Source organism: Salmo salar, chromosome ssa11 (assembly GCF_905237065.1).
Source record: "Salmo salar chromosome ssa11, Ssal_v3.1, whole genome shotgun sequence".
Lineage (NCBI taxonomy): Eukaryota > Metazoa > Chordata > Actinopteri > Salmoniformes > Salmonidae > Salmo > Salmo salar.
The window spans coordinates 34,533,777-34,560,917 of NC_059452.1; the positions used below are offsets into that span (position 1 = coordinate 34,533,777).

Here is a 27,141-nt window from a genome sequence, read left to right on the forward strand (position 1 = left end):
TTATATGCTAGCTTGAAAAATGGGTGTCTGATTATTTCTGGCTGTGTACTCTGCTGACATAATCTAATGTTTTGCTTTCGTTGTAAAGCCTTTTTGAAATCGGACAGTGTGGTTAGATTAACGAGAGTCTTGTCTTTAAATAGCTGTAAAATAGTCATATGTTTGAGAAATTGAAGTAATAGCATTTCAAAGGTTTTGAAAATCGCGCCACAGGATTCAACTGGCTGTTACGTAGGTGGGACGAATTTGTCCCGCCGGTCCCATAGAGGTTAACCTGTTGAGGACAGACGTTCCGCTATCGGAACCCCGTTCCGCCTGCGGAACCCCTAGCCAACAGCCAATGGCATCGCACGGCGCGAAATACAAAACCAACTAAAATACCACAATTCAATTTTCTCAAACAATCAACTATTTTAAAGATAAGACTCTCGTTAATCTAACCACATTGTCCGATTTCAAAAAGGCTTTACAGCGAAAGCAAAACATTAGATTATGTTAGGAGAGTACATAGACACAAATAATCACACAGCCATTTTCCAAGCAAGCATATATGTCACATAAACCCAAACCACAGCTAAATGCAGCACTAACCTTTGATGATCTTCATCAGATGACACACCTAGGACATTATGTTATACAATACATGCATGTTTTGTTCAATCAAGTTCATATTTATATCAAAAACCAGCTTTTTACATTAGCATGTGATGTTCAGAACTAGCATGCCCACCGCAAACTTCCGGTGAATTTACTAAATTACTCACGATAAACGTTCACAAAATACATAATTATTTTAAGAATTATAGATACAGAACTCCTTTATGCAATCGCGGTGTCAGATTTTAAAATAGCTTTTCGACGAAAGCACATTTTGCAATATTCTGAGTACATAGCTCGGCCATCACGGCTAGCTATTTTGACACCCACCAAGTTTGGGACAACCTAAACTCAGAATTACTATTAGAAAAATTGGATAACCTTTGCTGTTCTTCGTCAGAATGCACTCCCAGGACTTCTACTTCAACAACAAATGTTGTTTTGGTTCCAAATAATCCATAGTTATATTCAAATAGCTCCATTTTGTTTGTGCGTTCAGGTCACTATCCGAAGGGTGACGCGCGAGCGCATTTCGTGACAAATAAATTCAAAATATTCCATTACCGTACTTAGAAGCATGTCAAACGCTGTTTAAAATCAATTTTTATGCTATTTTTCTCGTAGAATGGCGATAATATTCCAACCGGGCAACGTTGTATTCATTCAAAGGCTGAAAGAAAAAAATGGAGAAGTCTCGTGACCGTGCATCTCCAGTGTCACTGTCCCCAGGCTGACCTCACAAATTCTCCTGCTGTTCTTCGCCCAGAGACAGCAGACACCCCATTCCACTTTCTGGCGGCTTTAGAGAGCCAATGGAAGCCTTAGAAAATGTCACGTTACAGCACAGATGCTGTATTTTTGATAGAGATGCAACAGAAGGACAACAAATTGTCAGACAGGGCACCTCCTGTATGGAATCTTCTCAGGTTTTGGCCTGCCATATGAGTTCTGTTAGACACCATTCAAACAGTTTTAGCAACTTTAGAGTGTTTTCTATCCAAATCTACTAATTATATGCATATTTTAGTTTCTGGGCAGGAGTAGTAACCAGATTAAATCGGGTACGTTTTTTTATCCGGCCGTGAAAATACTGCCAGCTATTCCAAAGAAGTTAAATAAGAAATTGATAGTATTATATGAACCATACAGCCAACATTCAAGGCAATGTTTTGATTTGAGCCAATAAACTAAACCAGCAACAACTTCCATTACGTCTTATTTTTCTGATGTACAACTTTCTGTCACTCTTGCTGTCTTGTCCATATCTTGCCCTTATTATCCCCATGCTCTGCCCATGCAGGTGCTGTGTTGACCGGCATTGTAATGGATACAATTATAGCCCAGGGGTGACCATTGGCAAATCTTAATCATGTAGGAGAGGAGTCAATGCTGGGCTGGAGCAAAATAAAGCGGTTGTACTCCAGAGGGCATGCTAAACAACTTTTTTTTAGCACGGCTGTGCTGTGGTCGTAGGTACAGGGCGGAGCAGAGTAAAAAAAGTTGTTTTGCACAACCTCAAGTGTACAATAGCTTTTCTACAACGGGTTACCATAAATGTTTTTAAATGTTATTTTGATACATTTATTCATAGGCTACTTTCATCACTCAACGAAAATATAGGCGTAGTTCTGACATCTATGGTTGCTAGCCAAGCCAGCTGGTTGTTGACTCTATCGGTTTGGTTGCCAGAGACGCGACCCATACGTTAAATATTTTTGTTCTATGTCTATGGACCCGACCCAGTTGTCCGTCCTGGCTGGCAACGCTCTTATCCCTTGCTAGCTAGCAAACTACGGCTAACACAGTCAGCTCAAACAGTGCAGCTAAAATAACAGCAAAGTAGCTGCAATTGCATTTGTTTAAGATGTTTTGGATACATTCATAACAATGAGCTAATGATGTGTGATTTTTGCCTGCCATAGAAAATGTGCTCTCTCGTCAGGGCACTGTTCATAGGAGCTAACCAACTACACAGCTAACGTAATTACTTCAAACTGAAGCTGGTAGGTGAGACTTACATGTCATCGGCACGCCCCCAGGGACACAGACAGGACCTGGCGTCATGACGCCAGCCTTTTCTGTGTTCCGAATGTAAACCCCACCCAGATTTTCTATCACCAGACCAGCTTACCTCGAAGAGAGGGCCAAGGTTTGACCATGCATTCCTCGTTCTGAACTTTAACCATACCACGTGGTTAAACTCTTAGACTATTGAAACGGACTGAATAATAACAAGTCTTTGATATTAATTACTAGTCTGCAGCTAGGAATTCGGTATCATTGAATGCGAAGACCGTAAACATACATACATACATACATACATACATACATACAGTGGGGGGAAAAAAGTATTTAGTCAGCCACCAATAGTGCAAGTTCTCCCACTTAAAAAGATGAGAGAGGACTGTAATTTTCATCATAGGTACACGTCATCTATGACAGACAAAATGAGGGAAAAAAATCCAGAAAATCACATTGTAGGATTTGTAATGAATTTATTTGCAAATTATGGTGGAAAATAAGTATTTGGTCAATAACAAAAGTTTATCTCAATACTTTGTTATATACCCTTTGTTGGCAATGACACAGGTCAAACGTTTTCTGTAAGTCTTCACAAGGTTTTCACACACTGTTGCTGGTATTTTGGCCCATTCCTCCATGCAGATCTCCTCTAGAGCAGTGATGTTTTAGGGCTGTCGCTAGGCAACACGGACTTTCAACTCCCTCCAAAGATTATCAGTGGTCTTGTATGTCTTCCATTTCCTAATAATTGCTCCCACAGTTGATTTCTTCAAACCAAGCTGCTTACCTATTGCAGATTCAGTCTTCCCAGCCTGGTGCAGGTCTACAATTTTATTTCTGGTGTCCTTTGACAGCTCTTTGGTCTTGGCCATAGTGGAGTTTGGAGTGTGACTGTTTGAGGTTGTGGACAGGTGTCTTTTATACTGATAACAAGTTCAAACAGGTGCCATTAATACAGGTAACGAGTGGAGGACAGAGGAGCCTCTTAAAGAAGAAGTTACAGGTCTGTGAGAGCCAGAAATCTGTGAATTGTTTAGTAAATAAAGGATTTTAAGACAATTGATGTATGGATGACTCATAGTGAAGACTGGGTTCGTGCAGATAGCCAACAATTTACGACGTTTGAAATGAGATTGACGTGAGGTAAAGAATACGTCATTAAATCAGAAGACTCAGAGATCAGATATGATGATATCTGAAAGTTATATTAGGAAAATTATAACTTTGTAATCTGAATATTTTCCTTGGTGCTCCCGACCTCCTAGTTAATTACAGTTACACGATTAATCAGTTTAATCGCATAATAATAATTACAGAGTTATTTGATAAACATGTCTTCCGTTTTAATGATGCCAAAGACACGACACTGTTGTAGAAGCCTGTACTGCACACCTCCAGGCAGGACTGCTATTGGACATCCCTCTAATAAATCCTGCTCCTCCTTCCCCTGTGGCTCCTTGGTTACTGACTGCAATGTTGTTTTGTTGTTGACCAACAGGTGCAGTTCCAGAAGATCCAACAGCTACGTCAGACCCAGACCAGGGCCCAGTACTATGGAGGCTCCCTGCCCAACGTCAACCAGATCGGCAACGCTTGCGCTGACTTCCAGGTGAGCCCCCCCTTAACAATCATGCTCACTTTTTTTTTCTCCCAAAAATGTTTTATATTCAGTGCCTTCAGAAAGTATTCATACCCCTTGACTTATTCCACATTTTGTTGTTACAGCCTGAATTCAAAATGGATTAAATCTTTTTGTTTTATTGTCTCAGCCATCTACACATAATAGCCCATAATGACAAATTGAAAACATGTTTTTAGACATTTTTGCAAATGTATTGAAAATGAAATGCAGAAATCTCATTTACATAAGTATTTACACCCCTGATTCAATACTTTGTAGAAGCACCTTTGGTGGCAATAACAGGATTCTATTACACAGGACTCTGCCTATAACCAAACAGCGCTGCAGTAGGCCTATATGCAAGTAGGCCATTGCCAAATATGGTTCTGTGCCATTTACTTTGAACTGGACTGTGTTTACAGCTGTGGTCATGAGTAGATGTGTTTGTGTTGAGATCAAAGTGAGAGCAGCATGTAGCCATGTGTGCACATTTACTTCATATCCTTTACTAGTTAGTGAGTTACTAGGCCAGGTACAGATCATTTGGAATCAGGAATAGGGGAGTGAAGACATCTTTGAAAAGCGAGTAGGTAAATAGCTTATTTTTGTCTTAAAGGGGCAGTGTTGAATTTTGAGACTTGCTTGAATAAGCTAAGTAGCCAATAGGCAGAGGGTAGCATCATTTGTCTGATTCTCTGTAGTAATGGTATGGGAATAATGTATTTTATTTTGTAAAGTGGTTTCTTCCATCAAACACAACAACATTGTCAGTCACCTCCTGGATAAACAGGTTAATGTCAAGCCTAACATTGGCTGCTACTTTAGGCTGAGTGATAGAACAGCTATTTCCATATAAAAATGTTATGAGATGCATTATTAACTTCTCCATGCTCAAAGGGATATTCAATATCTGCTTTATTTTTACCCATCTACCAATAGGTGCCTTTGACATTATGTGTAGGCCAGTGATAGATAGATATATATCACTGGCCCACACACACACGCGCATATACACGCGCATATATATATATATTCAATGAATGAATGAGGGACCAGGAAGTGAACTCCGGTCTCTGGCGTGGGGATAACATGTGGACTAGTTGGCTGTGTTACACCCTCCACCAAACTCAATGAGGCCCCTTATCTACTTCCCCAGAGTCAGATGAACTCATGGATACCATTTTTATGTTTCTGTGTCCAGTATGAAGGAAGTTGGAGGTAGTTTTGCGAGCCAATGTTAACTAGTGTTACCCATAGCACAATGACTGGAAGTCTATCTGCTATACCTAGGCCTCCATTTGACGTGTTTGGTCATTACTTATATGGCCAAACACCTATAGTACCCAAATACTGTAGACATGATTTAAAGCTGTTATTTTTGTTCTCTTGCTTTTTTATTCTTGTCTTTCTCTTTCTGCCCCAGCCTGTCACTTTCTCTCTCTCTTTCTGCCCCAGCCTGTCACTTTCTCTCTCTCTTTCTGCCCCAGCCTGTCACTTTCTCTCTCTCTTTCTGCCCCAGCCTGTTGCTTTCTCTCTCTCTCTCTCTCTCTCTCTCTCTCTCTCTCTCTCTCTCTCTCTCTCTCTCTCTCTCTCTCTCTCTCTCTCTCTCTCTCTCTCTCTCTCTCTCTCTCTCTCTCTCTCTCTCTCTCTCTCTCTGCCCCAGTCTCTCTCTCTCTCTCTCTCTCTCTCTCTCTCTCTCTCTCTCTCTCTGTCTCTCTCTCTCTCTCTCTCTCTCTCTCTCTCTCTGCCCCAGTCTCTCTCTCTCTCTCTCTCTCTCTCTCTCTCTCTCTCTCTCTCTCTCTCTCTCTCTCTCTCTCTCTCTCTCTCTCTCTCTCTCTCTCTCTCTCTCTCTGCCCCAGTCTCTCTCTCTCTCTCTCTCTCTCTGCCCCAGTCTCTCTCTCTCTCTCTCTGCCCCAGTCTCTCTCTCGCTCTCTCTGCCCCAGTGTCTCCGCTCTCTCTGCCCCAGTCTCTCTCTCTCTCTCTCTCTCTCTCTCTCTCTGCCCCAGTCTCTCTCTCTCTCTCTCTCTCTCTCTCTCTAATAATAGCATTACATTTTAATAGTTCTAATAATATTAAGAGCCACAATGAGAATAATAACAAAAGTAATGCTGGTACTAGTTGTAACATGATTACTAATAATGGAATAGTAATGGCATGGAAGCATTTAAAAAAATTATTTTTTAATTTTTTACAAATTTTTTAGAGGAAGCATTTTTTGCTTACGGACTGTCCCTCAGGTTGTGGCAGGAGACCAGGTATTTGGTTGCCAAAACATTTTGGCTCGTTTGTGTGTCTCTCTCTCTCTCATATATTAACATCCCCCTCTCTTCCTCAGGGTGGCTTCCCAGGGGCCTTGGACAGTGTCAGGGGGACACGTCACCATGGCCTGGTAGAGAGGGTGCACCGGGACCGCAACCAACGCATTAACTTGCCTCACCGCCGGCCCATCGACAAGCACGGACGGCAGATATCCTTCCACAAGTAGTACCAGTAGGAACCAGTTACCAGTAGTATTTAGTAGCAACTCGTGCATATATAAACTAGTACCAGTAGTACGTAGTGAACTTACCTGTAGCAACTATTATCACACTTAGTACCAGTACAACATCTGGGGCCCTCAGAAATGTGTTTTGCTTCTAAACTGTCAGAATTCTCACAAGCATGTTGACAAAGCTGATGACAACGGTTTACAACTAATAAATGCCATAATTTGTCAAACTGCCAATCAATCCATTACGTCTGAATTTCAGCATAGAGGTTCATGTTGTAGCCTATGCAGAGGGCTGCACGACCCTTGTTGTGCCATTGGACTACAGTGTAGCTTACCCAGCATGTGATGTGCTCTTAACATGCATACCTATGGAATTATTGATTGCATTTATTTTACCTTTGTTTTAACAGGGAGTCACCATTGAGACCAAGGTCTCTTTTACAAGGAATCAAATACAATGTAAAATATTGTAGCAGCTAGCAAGATGGTTGCACTGTTGGTGTTTGCCGTGAGTCCTTTTGGCAGGTTTGTGTGTGGTGTGAATTTGTGTGTGTGCTCGCTGACCTTTGCTAGTGTGGGCAGAGTGTTGTTGAAGCCCAAGGCTCAGTTAGTCATTATAAAAACATGACATGTAATGCATTGTGCTAGTCACTGACAGTTCGGCTTAATGGACATGGACATTGGTGGGAGATTTTGGATGTGTGTGTTAATGTTGTGATTCCACTATATTAATTTAGCAAAGGCGAGCCACTGCTGCTAAATCGCTGCCGCCACTGATAAAATAAATACAAGTAATTTTCTGGATGGTAATGTTTCAGAGTAAACTTAAGCGACACACTTACCAACCAATTGATTAAGTACAACCATCTAATGCTCTGTCGGACCCTTCTTTGCCTCCAGACAGCCTGTATTCTTCGGGGCATTCTACAAGGTGTCGGGAACATTCCAGTGATGTTGGTCCATGCTGACGCGATGGCATCACACAGTTGCTGCGGATTGAACGGCGGTACATTCATGCTGCGAACAGCCCGTTCCATCTGGGGATTGTGCAGGCCACTCAAGTAAACTGAACTCGCTGTCATGTTCCAGGCAATGTTTTTCCACTCCTCAATTGGCCAGTGGTGAACGCGTGCCCACTGGATCCGCTTCTTGTTTTTAGCTGATAGGAGCGGAACCCGGTGTGATCATCTGCTGCAATACCCCATCCTCAACAAGTTCTACGCTCCAAGATGCTGATCTGCACACCACTGTTGTACTGCGTGGTTATGTGGCTCTTTGTGGCCCGCCTGTTCGCTTGCACGATTCTTGCCATTCTCCTTCGACCTTTCATCAACGAGCTGTTTTTCGGCCACAGGACTTCTGCTGATTGGATGTTTTTTTTTATTCTCGATAAACCCTAGACACCGTCGTGCGTGAAAAGCCAGGAGGGCAGCCGTTTCTGAGGTACTGGATCCGGCGAGCCTGGCACCAACGATCATACCATGCTCAAAGTGCCTATTCTAACGTTCAATCCAACAGTAACTGAATGCCTCGATGCCTGTCTGCCACGTGACTCAATGTCTGTTAGAACGAACCATTTTTGAGAACTGGGTGGTGTACCTAATAAACGGGCCAAACTATACAGTCAGGGAGGATGTAAAAATCCAAAACAATCATTGGGCCTCTTTGCCATGGAAAAATGGGTAGAATTGCAGGAAATTGCTTTCAAACTGCACATATTTGGTTTCTAACTGTGTGGGTTAGTAGGATGACTGAGTTGGGAGTGGGTCTGCGAGCTCTTAACGCACAAATTCTCAGTAGTGAAAGGAGAAAGGATGGTCTTTCTTTGGAAACACCAACTGTTAGTCAGCACCTTAAGAAACCCTTTCTTCAAGCACTGTCTCTGAGCCAGTATATTCTCCCATACTCTACTCAACTGTGTGGTTTGCTTGTGTTGCACTCTTTCACACTGGATGCAAAGAAAGGCTGTGTGTAATTGGGGGGGGAGCAAGTGAGTAAGCAGGGCCTAAAATGAATACCCGCGGGTAAGATGTCTATTTCACCAGCCACATTGGTGGGTGGGTGGTCAGGGCTCCACAGTGTGAGCATTTCACTCGTATTTGTGAATAAAAATAGTGAAGTATTATCACATTTCTAGCAGAATAAATGCTGCAGTAGCTGTTTTCAAAGTATTTCTGTGTCGTACTGCAACACTGCCTGGCTGGGGGCTGTGCACAGGCATAACAGTTGGTCTAATTTACTTGAGATGAAAGTCTACTGAAGTGAGACTTTGTCCTTGTTTCTTGGCTATTTACATTTATCTGTTCACAAGCTATGTTGAGTTTCAACTGCTAGGGAAGAGAAGCAACACGGATACTAGTCGGACTCAATCTCACAGGCACAAAACATGACTCGCATCACATTACCACGGTAACCACCCGCCCTAAAGGGGCAGGTGAAATGTTTTCTCATCTGCGATATTTTCGTTAAAAGACTTTGGTCATAAAAAGGAAAGGAATTGAACAATACCACTTCTTACATTTTGTTTTAGAAACATTACAAAACATGCTCATCAGTTGTTTGGTGTTCATGTAATTTTAGCAAAAACAACACCGGCTGGTAAAAAAAAATCTGAGTGGATGGTAGATTTTTTTTTTTTAATCTGCAGTGGCTGGTGGACTAAAAAGCACGTTTTAGGTCTTGGAGTATGGCAGAGTTAGTGTTTACATGCATTAGTGTTTGTGCCTGTAAAAAAAAAAAAAATGTGGAAGAGCAAGTATCAGAGAATGTGTGAGTGGGACACGCAGTGAGCGTGTAAAAGGGAGCGGAGAGTGTCTGAGGCTGCAGTGTTATGTAAGCACGAGTGACACTGACATACATACTGGCTAGTTGTAATGCTACACTGAGACATACATACGTACTGGCTAGTTGTAATGCTACACTGTGACATACATACATACATACATACATACATACATACATACATACATACATACATACATACATACATACATACATACATACATACATACATACATACATACATACATACTGGCTGGTTGTAATGCTACACTGTGACATACATACATGCATGCATACATACATACATACATACTGGCTGGTTGTAATGCTACACTGTGACATACATACATACATACATACATACATACATACATACATACATACATACATACATACATACATACATACATACATTACATACATACACTTACATACATACATACATACTGTTGTAATGCTACACTGTGACACATACATACATACATACATACTGGCTGGTTGTAATGCTACACTGTGACATACATACATACATACATACATACATACATACATACATACATACATACATACATACATACATACATACATACTGGCTGGTTGTAATGCTACACTGTGACATACATACATACTGGCTGGTTGTAATGCTACACTGTGACATACATACATACTGGCTGGTTGTAATGCTACACTGTGACACATACATACATACATACATACATACATACATACATGCTGGTTGTAATGCTACACTGTGACATACATACATGCTGGCTGGCTGGTTGTAATGCTACACTGTGACATACATGCATGCATGCATACTGGCTGGTTGTAATGCTACACTGTGACATACATGCATACATACATACATACTGGCTGGTTGTAATGCTACACTGTGACATACATACATACATACATACATACATGCATACATGCATACTGGCTGGTTGTAATGCTACACTGTGACATACATACATACATGCATACATACATACATACATACATACATACATACATACATACATACATACATACATACTGGCTGGTTGTAATGCTACACTGTGACACATACATACATACATACTGGCTGGTTGTAATGCTACACTGTGACACACATACATACATACATACATACATACATACATACATACATACATACTGGCTGGTTGTAATGCTACACTGTGACATACATACATACTGGCTGGTTGTAATGCTACACTGTGACATACATACATACTGGCTGGTTGTAATGCTACACTGTGACATACATACATACATACATACTGGCTGGTTGTAATGCTACACTGTGACACATACATACATACTGGCTGGTTGTAATGCTACACTGTGACACATACATACATACATACATACATACATACATACATACATACATACATACATACTGGCTGGTTGTAATGCTACACTGTGACATACATACATACTGGCTGGTTGTAATGCTACACTGTGACATACATACATACATACTGGCTGGTTGTAATGCTACACTGTGACATACATACATACATACTGGCTGGTTGTAATGCTACACTGTGACATACATACATACATACTGGCTGGTTGTAATGCTACACTGTGACATACATACATACATACTGGCTGGTTGTAATGCTACACTGTGACATACATACATACATACTGGCTGGTTGTAATGCTACACTGTGACATACATACATACATACATACATACATACATACATACATACATACATACATACTGGCTGGTTGTAATGCTACACTGTGACACATACATACATACATACATACTGGCTGGTTGTAATGCTACACTGTGACATACATACATACTGGCTGGTTGTAATGCTACACTGTGACACATACATACATACATACATACTGGCTGGTTGTAATGCTACACTGTGACACATACATACATACATACATACATACATACATACATACATACATACATACATACATACATACATACATACATACATACATACATACATACATACTGGCTGGTTGTAATGCTACACTGTGACATACATACATACTGGCTGGTTGTAATGCTACACTGTGACACATGCATACATACATACATACATACATACTGGCTGGTTGTAATGCTACACTGTGACACATACATACATACATACATACATACTGGCTGGTTGTAATGCTACACTGTGACATACATACATACTTGGCTGGTTGTAATGCTACACTGTGACATACATACATACATACATCTGGCTGGTTGTAATGCTACACTGTGACATACATACATACATACATACATACATACATACATACATACATACATACATACATACATACATACATACATACATACATACTGGCTGGTTGTAATGCTACACTGTGACACATACATACATACATACATACATACATACTGGCTGGTTGTAATGCTACACTGTGACACATACATACATACCTACATACATACATACATACATACATACTGGCTGGTTGTAATGCTACACTGTGACACATACATACATACATACATACATACATACATACATACATACATACATACATACATACATACATACATACTGGCTGGTTGTAATGCTACACTGTGATACATACATACATGCATACATACATACATACTGGCTGGTTGTAATGCTACACTGTGACACATACATACATACATACATACATACATACTGGCTGGTTGTAATTCTACACTGTGACATACATACATACATACATACATACATACATACATACATACATACATACATACATACATACTGGCTGGTTGTAATGCTACACTGTGACACATACATACATACATACATACTGGCTGGTTGTAATGCTACACTGTGACACATACATACATACATACATACATACATACATACATACATACATACATACATACATACATACATACATACATACATACATACATACATACTGGCTGGTTGTAATGCTACACTGTGACACATACATACATACATACATACATACATACATACTGGCTGGTTGTAATGCTACACTGTGACATACATACATACATACATACATACATACATACATACATACATACATACTGGCTGGTTGTAATGCTACACTGTGACATACATACATACTGGCTGGTTGTAATGCTACACTGTGACATACATGCATGCATGCATGCTGGCTGGCTGGCTGGCTGGTTGTAATGCTACACTGTGACATACATGCATGCATGCATACTGGCTGGTTGTAATGCTACACTGTTACATACATACATACATACATACTGGCTGGTTGTAATGCTACACTGTGACATACATACATACATACATACATACATACATACATACATACATACATACATACATACTGGCTGGTTGTAATGCTACACTGTGACACATACATACATACATACATACATACATACATACATACATACATGCATACATGCATACTGGCTGGTTGTAATGCTACACTGTGACATACATACATACATACATACATACATACATACATACATACATACATACATACATACATACATACATACATACATACATACTGGCTGGTTGTAATGCTACACTGTGACACATACATACATACTGGCTGGTTGTAATGCTACACTGTGACACATACATACATACTGGCTGGTTGTAATGCTACACTGTGACACATACATACATACATACATACATACATACATACATACATACATACATACATACATACATACATACATGCATACTGGCTGGTTGTAATGCTACACTGTGACATACATACATACATCAACCTGGCTGGTTGTAATGCTACACTGTGACACATACATACATACTGGCTGGTTGTAATGCTACACTGTGACACATACATACATACATACATACATACATACATACATACTGGCTGGTTGTAATGCTACACTGTGACATACATACATACTGGCTGGTTGTAATGCTACACTGTGACACATACATACATACTGGCTGGTTGTAATACTACACTGTGACACATACATACATACATACATACATACATACATACATACATACATACATACATACATACATACATACATACATACATACATACATACATACATACATACATACATACATACTGGCTGGTTGTAATGCTACACTGTGACATACATACATACTGGCTGGTTGTAATGCTACACTGTGACATACATACATACTGGCTGGTTGTAATGCTACACTGTGACATACATACATACATACATACATACATACATACATACATACATACATACATACATACATACATACATACATACATACATACATACATACATACTGGCTGGTTGTAATGCTACACTGTGACACATACATACATACTGGCTGGTTGTAATGCTACACTGTGACACATACATACATACATACATACATACATACATACATACATACATACATACATACATACATACATACATACATACATACATACATACATACATACATACATACATACATACTGGCTGGTTGTAATGCTACACTGTGACATACATACATACTGGCTGGTTGTAATGCTACACTGTGACACATACATACATACTGGCTGGTTGTAATGCTACACTGTGACACATACATACATACATACATACATACATACATACATACATACATACATACATACATACATACATACATACTGGCTGGTTGTAATGCTACACTGTGACATACATACATACTGGCTGGTTGTAATGCTACACTGTGACATACATACATACATACATACATACATACATACATACATACATACATACATACATACATACATACATACATACTGGCTGGTTGTAATGCTACACTGTGACATACATACATACATACATACATACTGGCTGGTTGTAATGCTACACTGTGACACATACATACATACATACATACATACATACATACATACATACATACATACATACATACATACATACATACATACATACATACATACATACATACATACATACATACATACATACATACATACATACATACATACATACATACATACATACTGGCTGGTTGTAATGCTACACTGTGACACATACATACATACTGGCTGGTTGTAATGCTACACTGTGACACATACATACATACATACATACATACATACATACATACATACATACATACATACATACTGGCTGGTTGTAATGCTACACTGTGACATACATACATACATACATACATGCATGCATGCATGCATGCATGCATGCATGCATGCATGCATGCTGGCTGGCTGGCTGGCTGGCTGGTTGTAATGCTACACTGTGACACATACATACATACTGGCTGGTTGTAATGCTACACTGTGACATACATACATACATACATACATACATACATACATACATACATACATACATACATACATACATACATACATACATACATACATACATACTGGCTGGTTGTAATGCTACACTGTGACATACATACATACTGGCTGGTTGTAATGCTACACTGTGACATACATACATACTGGCTGGTTGTAATGCTACACTGTGACACATACATACATACATACATACATACATACATACATACATACATACATACATACATACATACATACATACATACTGGCTGGTTGTAATGCTACACTGTGACACATACATACATACATACATACATACATACATACATACATACATACATACATACTGGCTGGTTGTAATGCTACACTGTGACATACATACATACTGGCTGGTTGTAATGCTACACTGTGACATACATACATACATACTGGCTGGTTGTAATGCTACACTGTGACATACATACATACATACATGCATACATGCATACATGCATGCATACTGGCTGGTTGTAATGCTACACTGTGACATACATACATACATACATACATACATACATACATACATACATACATACATACATACATACATACATACATGCATGCATGCATACTGGCTGGTTGTAATGCTACACTGTGACATACATACATACATACATACATACATACATACATACATACATACATACATACATACATACATACATACATACATACATACTGGCTGGTTGTAATGCTACACTGTGACATACATACATACTGGCTGGTTGTAATGCTACACTGTGACATACATACATACATACTGGCTGGTTGTAATGCTACACTGTGACATACATGCATACATACATGCATACATGCATACATGCATGCATACTGGCTGGTTGTAATGCTACACTGTGACATACATACATACATACATACATACATACATACATACATACATACATACTGGCTGGTTGTAATGCTACACTGTGACATACATACATACATACATACATACATACATACATACATACATACATACATACATACATACATACATACATACATACATACATACATACATACATACTGGCTGGTTGTAATGCTACACTGTGACATACATACATACTGGCTGGTTGTAATGCTACACTGTGACACATACATACATACATACATACTGGCTGGTTGTAATGCTACACTGTGACATACATACATACATACATACATACATACATACATACATACATACATACATACATACATACATACTGGCTGGTTGTAATGCTACACTGTGACATACATACATACTGGCTGGTTGTAATGCTACACTGTGACACATACATACATACTGGCTGGCTGGCTGGCTGGTTGTAATGCTACACTGTGACACATACATACATACATACATACTGGCTGGTTGTAATGCTACACTGTGACATACATACATACATGCATACATACATACATACATACATACATACATACATACATACATACATACTGGCTGGTTGTAATGCTACACTGTGACATACATACATACTGGCTGGTTGTAATGCTACACTGTGACACATACATACATACATACATACTGGCTGGTTGTAATGCTACACTGTGACACATACATACATACATACATACATACATACATACATACATACATACATACATACATACATACATACATACATACATACATACATACATACATACATACATGCTGGTTGTAATGCTACACTGTGACACATACATACATACATACATACTGGCTGGTTTTAATGCTACACTGTGACACATACATACATACATACATACATACATACATACTGGCTGGTTGTAATGCTACACTGTGACATACATACATACATACATACATACTGGCTGGTTGTAATGCTACACTGTGACACATACATACATACATACATACATACATACATACATACATACATACATACATACATACATACATACATACATACATACATACATACATACATACATACATACATACATACATGCTGGCTGGTTGTAATGCTACACTGTGACACATACATACATACATACATACTGGCTGGTTGTAATGCTACACTGTGACACATACATACATACATACATACATACATACTGGCTAGTTGTAATGCTACACTGTGACATACATACATACATACTGGCTGGTTGTAATGCTACACTGTGACACATACATACATACATACATACATACATACATACATACATACATACATACATACATACATACTGGCTGGTTGTAATGCTACACTGTGACACATACATACATACATACATACATACATACATACATACATACTGGCTGGTTGTAATGCTACACTGTGACATACATACATACTGGCTGGTTGTAATGCTACACTGTGACATACATACATACTGGCTGGTTGTAATGCTACACTGTGACACATACATACATACATACATACATACATACATACATACATACATACATACATACATACATACATACTGGCTGGTTGTAATGCTACACTGTGACATACATACATACTGGCTGGTTGTAATGCTACACTGTGACATACATACATACTGGCTGGTTGTAATGCTACACTGTGACATACATACATACATACATACATACATACATACATACATACTGGCTGGTTGTAATGCTACACTGTGACACATACATACATACATACATACATACATACATACATACATACATACATACATACATACATACATACATACATACCTACATACATACATACATACATACTGGCTGGTTGTAATGCTACACTGTGACATACATACATACTGGCTGGTTGTAATGCTACACTGTGACATACATACATACTGGCTGGTTGTAATGCTACACTGTGACATACATACATACTGGCTGGTTGTAATGCTACACTGTGACACATACATACATACATACATACATACATACATACATACATACATACATACATACATACATACATACATACTGGCTGGTTGTAATGCTACACTGTGACATACATACATACTGGCTGGTTGTAATGCTACACTGTGACATACATACATACATACATACATACATACATACATACATACATACATACATACATACATACATACATACATACTGGCTGGTTGTAATGCTACACTGTGACATACATACATACATACATACATACATACATACATACATACATACATACATACTGGCTGGTTGTAATGCTACACTGTGACATACATACATACATACATACATACATACATACATACATACATACATACATACATACATACATACATACATACATACATACATACTGGCTGGTTGTAATGCTACACTGTGACATACATACATACATACATACATACATACATACATACATACATACATACATACATACTGGCTGGTTGTAATGCTACACTGTGACATACATACATACTGGCTGGTTGTAATGCTACACTGTGACATACATGCATGCATGCATGCTGGCTGGCTGGCTGGCTGGTTGTAATGCTACACTGTGACATACATGCATGCATGCATACTGGCTGGTTGTAATGCTACACTGTTACATACATACATACATACATACTGGCTGGTTGTAATGCTACACTGTGACATACATACATACATACATACATACATACATACATACATACATACATACATACATACATACATACATACATACATACATACATACATACATACATACATACATACTGGCTGGTTGTAATGCTACACTGTGACACATACATACATACATACATACATACATACATACATACATACATACTGGCTGGTTGTAATGCTACACTGTGACATACATACATACATACATACATACATACATACATACATACATACATACATACATACATACATACATACATACTGGCTGGTTGTAATGCTACACTGTGACATACATACATACTGGCTGGTTGTAATGCTACACTGTGACATACATGCATGCTGGCTGGCTGGCTGGTTGTAATGCTACACTGTGACATACATGCATGCATGCATACTGGCTGGTTGTAATGCTACACTGTTACATACATACATACATACATACATACTGGCTGGTTGTAATGCTACACTGTGACATACATACATACATACATACATACATACATACATACATACATACATACATACATACATACATGCATACTGGCTGGTTGTAATGCTACACTGTGACATACATACATACATACATACATACATACATACATACATACATACATACATACATACATACATACATACATACATACATACTGGCTGGTTGTAATGCTACACTGTGACACATACATACATACTGGCTGGTTGTAATGCTACACTGTGACACATACATACATACATACTGGCTGGTTGTAATGCTACACTGTGACACATACATACATACATACTGGCTGGTTGTAATGCTACACTGTGACACATACATACATACATACTGGCTGGTTGTAATGCTACACTGTGACACATACATACATACTGGCTGGTTGTAATACTACACTGTGACACATACATACATACATACATACATACATACTGGCTGGTTGTAATGCTACACTGTGACATACATACATACTGGCTGGTTGTAATGCTACACTGTGACATACATACATACATACATACATACATACATACATACATACATACATACATACATACATACATACATACATACATACATACTGGCTGGTTGTAATGCTACACTGTGACACATACATACATACATACATACATACATACTGGCTGGTTGTAATGCTACACTGTGACACATACATACATACATACATACATACATACATACATACATGCATACATGCATACTGGCTGGTTGTAATGCTACACTGTGACATACATACATACATACATACATACATACATACATACATACATACATACATACATACATACATACATACATACATACATACATACATACATACTGGCTGGTTGTAATGCTACACTGTGACACATACATACATACATACATACATACATACATACATACATACATACATACATACTGGCTGGTTGTAATGCTACACTGTGACACATACATACATACATACTGGCTGGTTGTAATGCTACACTGTGACATACATACATACATACATACATACATACATACATACATACTGGCTGGTTGTAATGCTACACTGTGACATACATACATACTGGCTGGTTGTAATGCTACACTGTGACATACATGCATGCATGCATGCTGGCTGGCTGGCTGGCTGGTTGTAATGCTACACTGTGACATACATGCATGCATGCATACTGGCTGGTTGTAATGCTACACTGTTACATACATACATACATACATACTGGCTGGTTGTAATGCTACACTGTGACATACATACATACATACATACATACATACATACATACATACATACATACATACATACATACATACATACATACTGGCTGGTTGTAATGCTACACTGTGACACATACATACATACATACATACATACTGGCTGGTTGTAATGCTACACTGTGACATACATACATACATACATACATACATACATACATACATACATACATACATACATACATACATACATACATACATACATACATACATACATACATACATACATACATACATACATACATACTGGCTGGTTGTAATGCTACACTGTGACATACATACATACTGGCTGGTTGTAATGCTACACTGTGACATACATGCATGCTGGCTGGCTGGCTGGTTGTAATGCTACACTGTGACATACATGCATGCATGCATACTGGCTGGTTGTAATGCTACACTGTTACATACATACATACATACATACATACTGGCTGGTTGTAATGCTACACTGTGACATACATACATACATACATACATACATACATACATACATACATACATGCATACTGGCTGGTTGTAATGCTACACTGTGACATACATACATACATACATACATACATACATACATACATACATACATACATACATACATACATACATACATACATACATACATACATACATACATACATACATACATACTGGCTGGTTGTAATGCTACACTGTGACACATACATACATACTGGCTGGTTGTAATGCTACACTGTGACACATACATACATACATACTGGCTGGTTGTAATGCTACACTGTGACACATACATACATACATACTGGCTGGTTGTAATGCTACACTGTGACACATACATACATACATACATACATACTGGCTGGTTGTAATGCTACACTGTGACACATACATACATACATACTGGCTGGTTGTAATGCTACACTGTGACACATACATACATACTGGCTGGTTGTAATACTACACTGTGACACATACATACATACATACATACATACTGGCTGGTTGTAATGCTACACTGTGACATACATACATACTGGCTGGTTGTAATGCTACACTGTGACATACATACATACATACATACATACATACATACATACATACATACATACATACTCATACATACATACTGGCTGGTTGTAATGCTACACTGTGACACATACATACATACATACATACATACTGGCTGGTTGTAATGCTACACTGTGACACATACATACATACATACATACATACATACATACATACATGCATACATGCATACTGGCTGGTTGTAATGCTACACTGTGACATACATACATACATACATACATACATACATACATACATACATACATACATACATACATACATACATACATACATACATACATACATACTGGCTGGTTGTAATGCTACACTGTGACACATACATACATACTGGCTGGTTGTAATGCTACACTGTGACACATACATACATACTGGCTGGTTGTAATGCTACACTGTGACACATACATACATACATACATACATACATACATACATACATACATACATACATACATACATACATACATACATACATACATACATACTGGCTGGTTGTAATGCTACACTGTGACATACATACATACATACATACATACATACATACTGGCTGGTTGTAATGCTACACTGTGACACATACATACATACTGGCTGGTTGTAATGCTACACTGTGACACATACATACATACATACATACATACATACTGGCTGGTTGTAATGCTACACTGTGACATACATACATACTGGCTGGTTGTAATGCTACACTGTGACACATACATACATACTGGCTGGTTGTAATACTACACTGTGACACATACATACATACATACATACATACATACATACATACATACATACATACATACATACATACATACATACATACATACTGGCTGGTTGTAATGCTACACTGTGACATACATACATACTGGCTGGTTGTAATGCTACACTGTGACATACATACATACTGGCTGGTTGTAATGCTACACTGTGACATACATACATACATACATACATACATACATACATACATACATACATACATACATACATACATACATACTGGCTGGTTGTAATGCTACACTGTGACACATACATACATACTGGCTGGTTGTAATGCTACACTGTGACACATACATACATACATACATACATACATACATACATACATACATACATACATACATACATACATACATACATACATACATACATACATACATACATACTGGCTGGTTGTAATGCTACACTGTGACATACATACATACTGGCTGGTTGTAATGCTACACTGTGACACATACATACATACTGGCTGGTTGTAATGCTACACTGTGACACATACATACATACATACATACATACATACATACATACATACATACATACATACATACATACATACTGGCTGGTTGTAATGCTACACTGTGACATACATACATACTGGCTGGTTGTAATGCTACACTGTGACATACATACATACATACATACATACATACATACATACATACATACATACATACATACATACATACATACATACATACATACATACATACATACATACATACATACATACATACATACATACATACATACTGGCTGGTTGTAATGCTACACTGTGACACATACATACATACATACATACTGGCTGGTTGTAATGCTACACTGTGACACATACATACATACATACATACATACATACATACATACATACATACATACATACATACATACATACATACATACATACATACATACATACATACATACTGGCTGGTTGTAATGCTACACTGTGACACATACATACATACATACATACATACATACATACATACATACTGGCTGGTTGTAATGCTACACTGTGACACATACATACATACATACATACATACATGCATCATACATACATACATACATACATACATACATACATACATACATGCATACTGGCTGGTTGTAATGCTACACTGTGACATACATACATACATACATACATGCATGCATGCATGCATGCATGCATGCATGCATGCTGGCTGGCTGGCTGGCTGGCTGGTTGTAATGCTACACTGTGACACATACATACATACATACATACTGGCTGGTTGTAATGCTACACTGTGACATACATACATACATACATACATACATACATACATACATACATACATACATACATACATACATACATACATACTGGCTGGTTGTAATGCTACACTGTGACATACATACATACTGGCTGGTTGTAATGCTACACTGTGACATACATACATACTGGCTGGTTGTAATGCTACACTGTGACATACATGCATGCATGCATGCATGCATGCATGCTGGCTGGCTGGCTGGCTGGCTGGCTGGCTGGCTGGCTGGCTGGCTGGCTGGCTGGTTGTAATGCTACACTGTGACATACATGCATGCATGCATACTGGCTGGTTGTAATGCTACACTGTTACATACATACATACATACATACATACATACATACATACATACATGCATACATGCATACTGGCTGGTTGTAATGCTACACTGTGACATACATACATACATACATACATACATACATACATACATACATACATACATACATACATACATACATACATACATACATACATACATACATACATACTGGCTGGTTGTAATGCTACACTGTGACACATACATACATACTGGCTGGTTGTAATGCTACACTGTGACACATACATACATACATACATACATACTGGCTGGTTGTAATGCTACACTGTGACATACATACATACTGGCTGGTTGTAATGCTACACTGTGACACATACATACATACTGGCTGGTTGTAATGCTACACTGTGACACATACATACATACATACATACATACATACTGGCTGGTTGTAATGCTACACTGTGACATACATACATACTGGCTGGTTGTAATGCTACACTGTGACACATACATACATACTGGCTGGTTGTAATGCTACACTGTGACACATACATACATACATACATACTGGCTGGTTGTAATGCTACACTGTGACATACATACATACTGGCTGGTTGTAATGCTACACTGTGACATACATACATACATACATACATACATACATACATACATACATACATACATACATACATACATACATACATACATACTGGCTGGTTGTAATGCTACACTGTGACACATACATACATACATACATACTGGCTGGTTGTAATGCTACACTGTGACACATACATACATACATACATACATACATACATACATACATACATACATACATACATACATACTGGCTGGTTGTAATGCTACACTGTGACATACATACATACTGGCTGGTTGTAATGCTACACTGTGACACATACATACATACATACATACATACATACATACATACATACATACATACATACATACTGGCTGGTTGTAATGCTACACTGTGACACATACATACATACATACATACATACATACATACATACATACATACATACATACATACATACATACATACATACTGGCTGGTTGTAATGCTACACTGTGACATACATACATACTGGCTGGTTGTAATGCTACACTGTGACATACATACATACATACTGGCTGGTTGTAATGCTACACTGTGACATACATACATACATACATGCATACATGCATACATGCATGCATACTGGCTGGTTGTAATGCTACACTGTGACATACATACATACATACATACATACATACATACATACATACATACATACATACATACATACATACATACATACATACATACATACATACATACATACATACATACATACATACTGGCTGGTTGTAATGCTACACTGTGACATACATACATACTGGCTGGTTGTAATGCTACACTGTGACATACATACATACTGGCTGGTTGTAATGCTACACTGTGACATACATACATACATACTGGCTGGTTGTAATGCTACACTGTGACATACATACATACATACATACATACATACATACATACATACATACATACATACATACATACATACATACATACATACTGGCTGGTTGTAATGCTACACTGTGACATACATACATACATACTGGCTGGTTGTAATGCTACACTGTGACATACATGCATACATACATGCATACATGCATACATGCATGCATACTGGCTGGTTGTAATGCTACACTGTGACATACATACATACATACATACATACATACATACATACATACTGGCTGGTTGTAATGCTACACTGTGACATACATACATACATACATACATACATACATACATACATACATACATACATACATACATACATACTGGCTGGTTGTAATGCTACACTGTGACATACATACATACTGGCTGGTTGTAATGCTACACTGTGACACATACATACATACATACATACTGGCTGGTTGTAATGCTACACTGTGACATACATACATACATACATACATACATACATACATACATACATACATACATACATACTGGCTGGTTGTAATGCTACACTGTGACATACATACATACTGGCTGGTTGTAATGCTACACTGTGACACATACATACATACTGGCTGGCTGGTTGTAATGCTACACTGTGACACATACATACATACATACATACATACTGGCTGGTTGTAATGCTACACTGTGACATACATACATACATGCATACATACATACATACATACATACATACATACATACATACTGGCTGGTTGTAATGCTACACTGTGACATACATACATACTGGCTGGTTGTAATGCTACACTGTGACACATACATACATACATACATACTGGCTGGTTGTAATGCTACACTGTGACACATACATACATACATACATACATACATACATACATACATACATACATACATACATACATACATACATACATACATACATACATACATACATACATACATACATACATACATACATACATGCTGGCTGGCTGGTTGTAATGCTACACTGTGACACATACATACATACATACATACTGGCTGGTTTTAATGCTACACTGTGACACATACATACATACATACATACATACATACTGGCTGGTTGTAATGCTACACTGTGACATACATACATACATACATACTGGCTGGTTGTAATGCTACACTGTGACACATACATACATACATACATACATACATACATACATACATACATACATACATACATACATACATACATACATACATACATACATACTGGCTGGTTGTAATGCTACACTGTGACATACATACATACTGGCTGGTTGTAATGCTACACTGTGACATACATACATACTGGCTGGTTGTAATGCTACACTGTGACACATACATACATACATACATACATACATACATACATACATACATACATACATACATACATACATACATACATACATACTGGCTGGTTGTAATGCTACACTGTGACATACATACATACTGGCTGGTTGTAATGCTACACTGTGACATACATACATACTGGCTGGTTGTAATGCTACACTGTGACATACATACATACATACATACATACATACATACATACATACATACATACATACATACTGGCTGGTTGTAATGCTACACTGTGACACATACATACATACATACATACATACATACATACATACATACATACATACATACATACATACATACATACATACATACATACATACATACATACTGGCTGGTTGTAATGCTACACTGTGACATACATACATACTGGCTGGTTGTAATGCTACACTGTGACATACATACATACATACTGGCTGGTTGTAATGCTACACTGTGACACATACATACATACATACATACATACATACATACATACATACATACATACATACATACATACATACATACATACATACTGGCTGGTTGTAATGCTACACTGTGACATACATACATACTGGCTGGTTGTAATGCTACACTGTGACATACATACATACATACATACATACATACATACATACATACATACATACATACATACATACATACATAC

At 38.0% G+C, this 27,141-nt stretch overlaps 1 protein-coding gene across 4 annotated transcripts in view; it reads left to right on the forward strand.

The window, feature by feature from the left end:
- LOC106572427 (CREB-regulated transcription coactivator 3) overlaps positions 1–27,141 on the forward strand; it is a 115,833-nt gene that overhangs the window by 15,226 nt on the left and 73,466 nt on the right. For all 4 annotated transcript variants that reach the window (XM_045689421.1, XM_045689422.1, XM_045689419.1 and 1 more), the window contains exons 2-3: positions 4,118–4,228; positions 6,576–6,707. In XM_045689421.1, the coding sequence (XP_045545377.1) occupies positions 4,118–4,228; positions 6,576–6,707 (243 nt within the window). The remainder of the gene's footprint in view (positions 1–4,117; positions 4,229–6,575; positions 6,708–27,141) is intronic.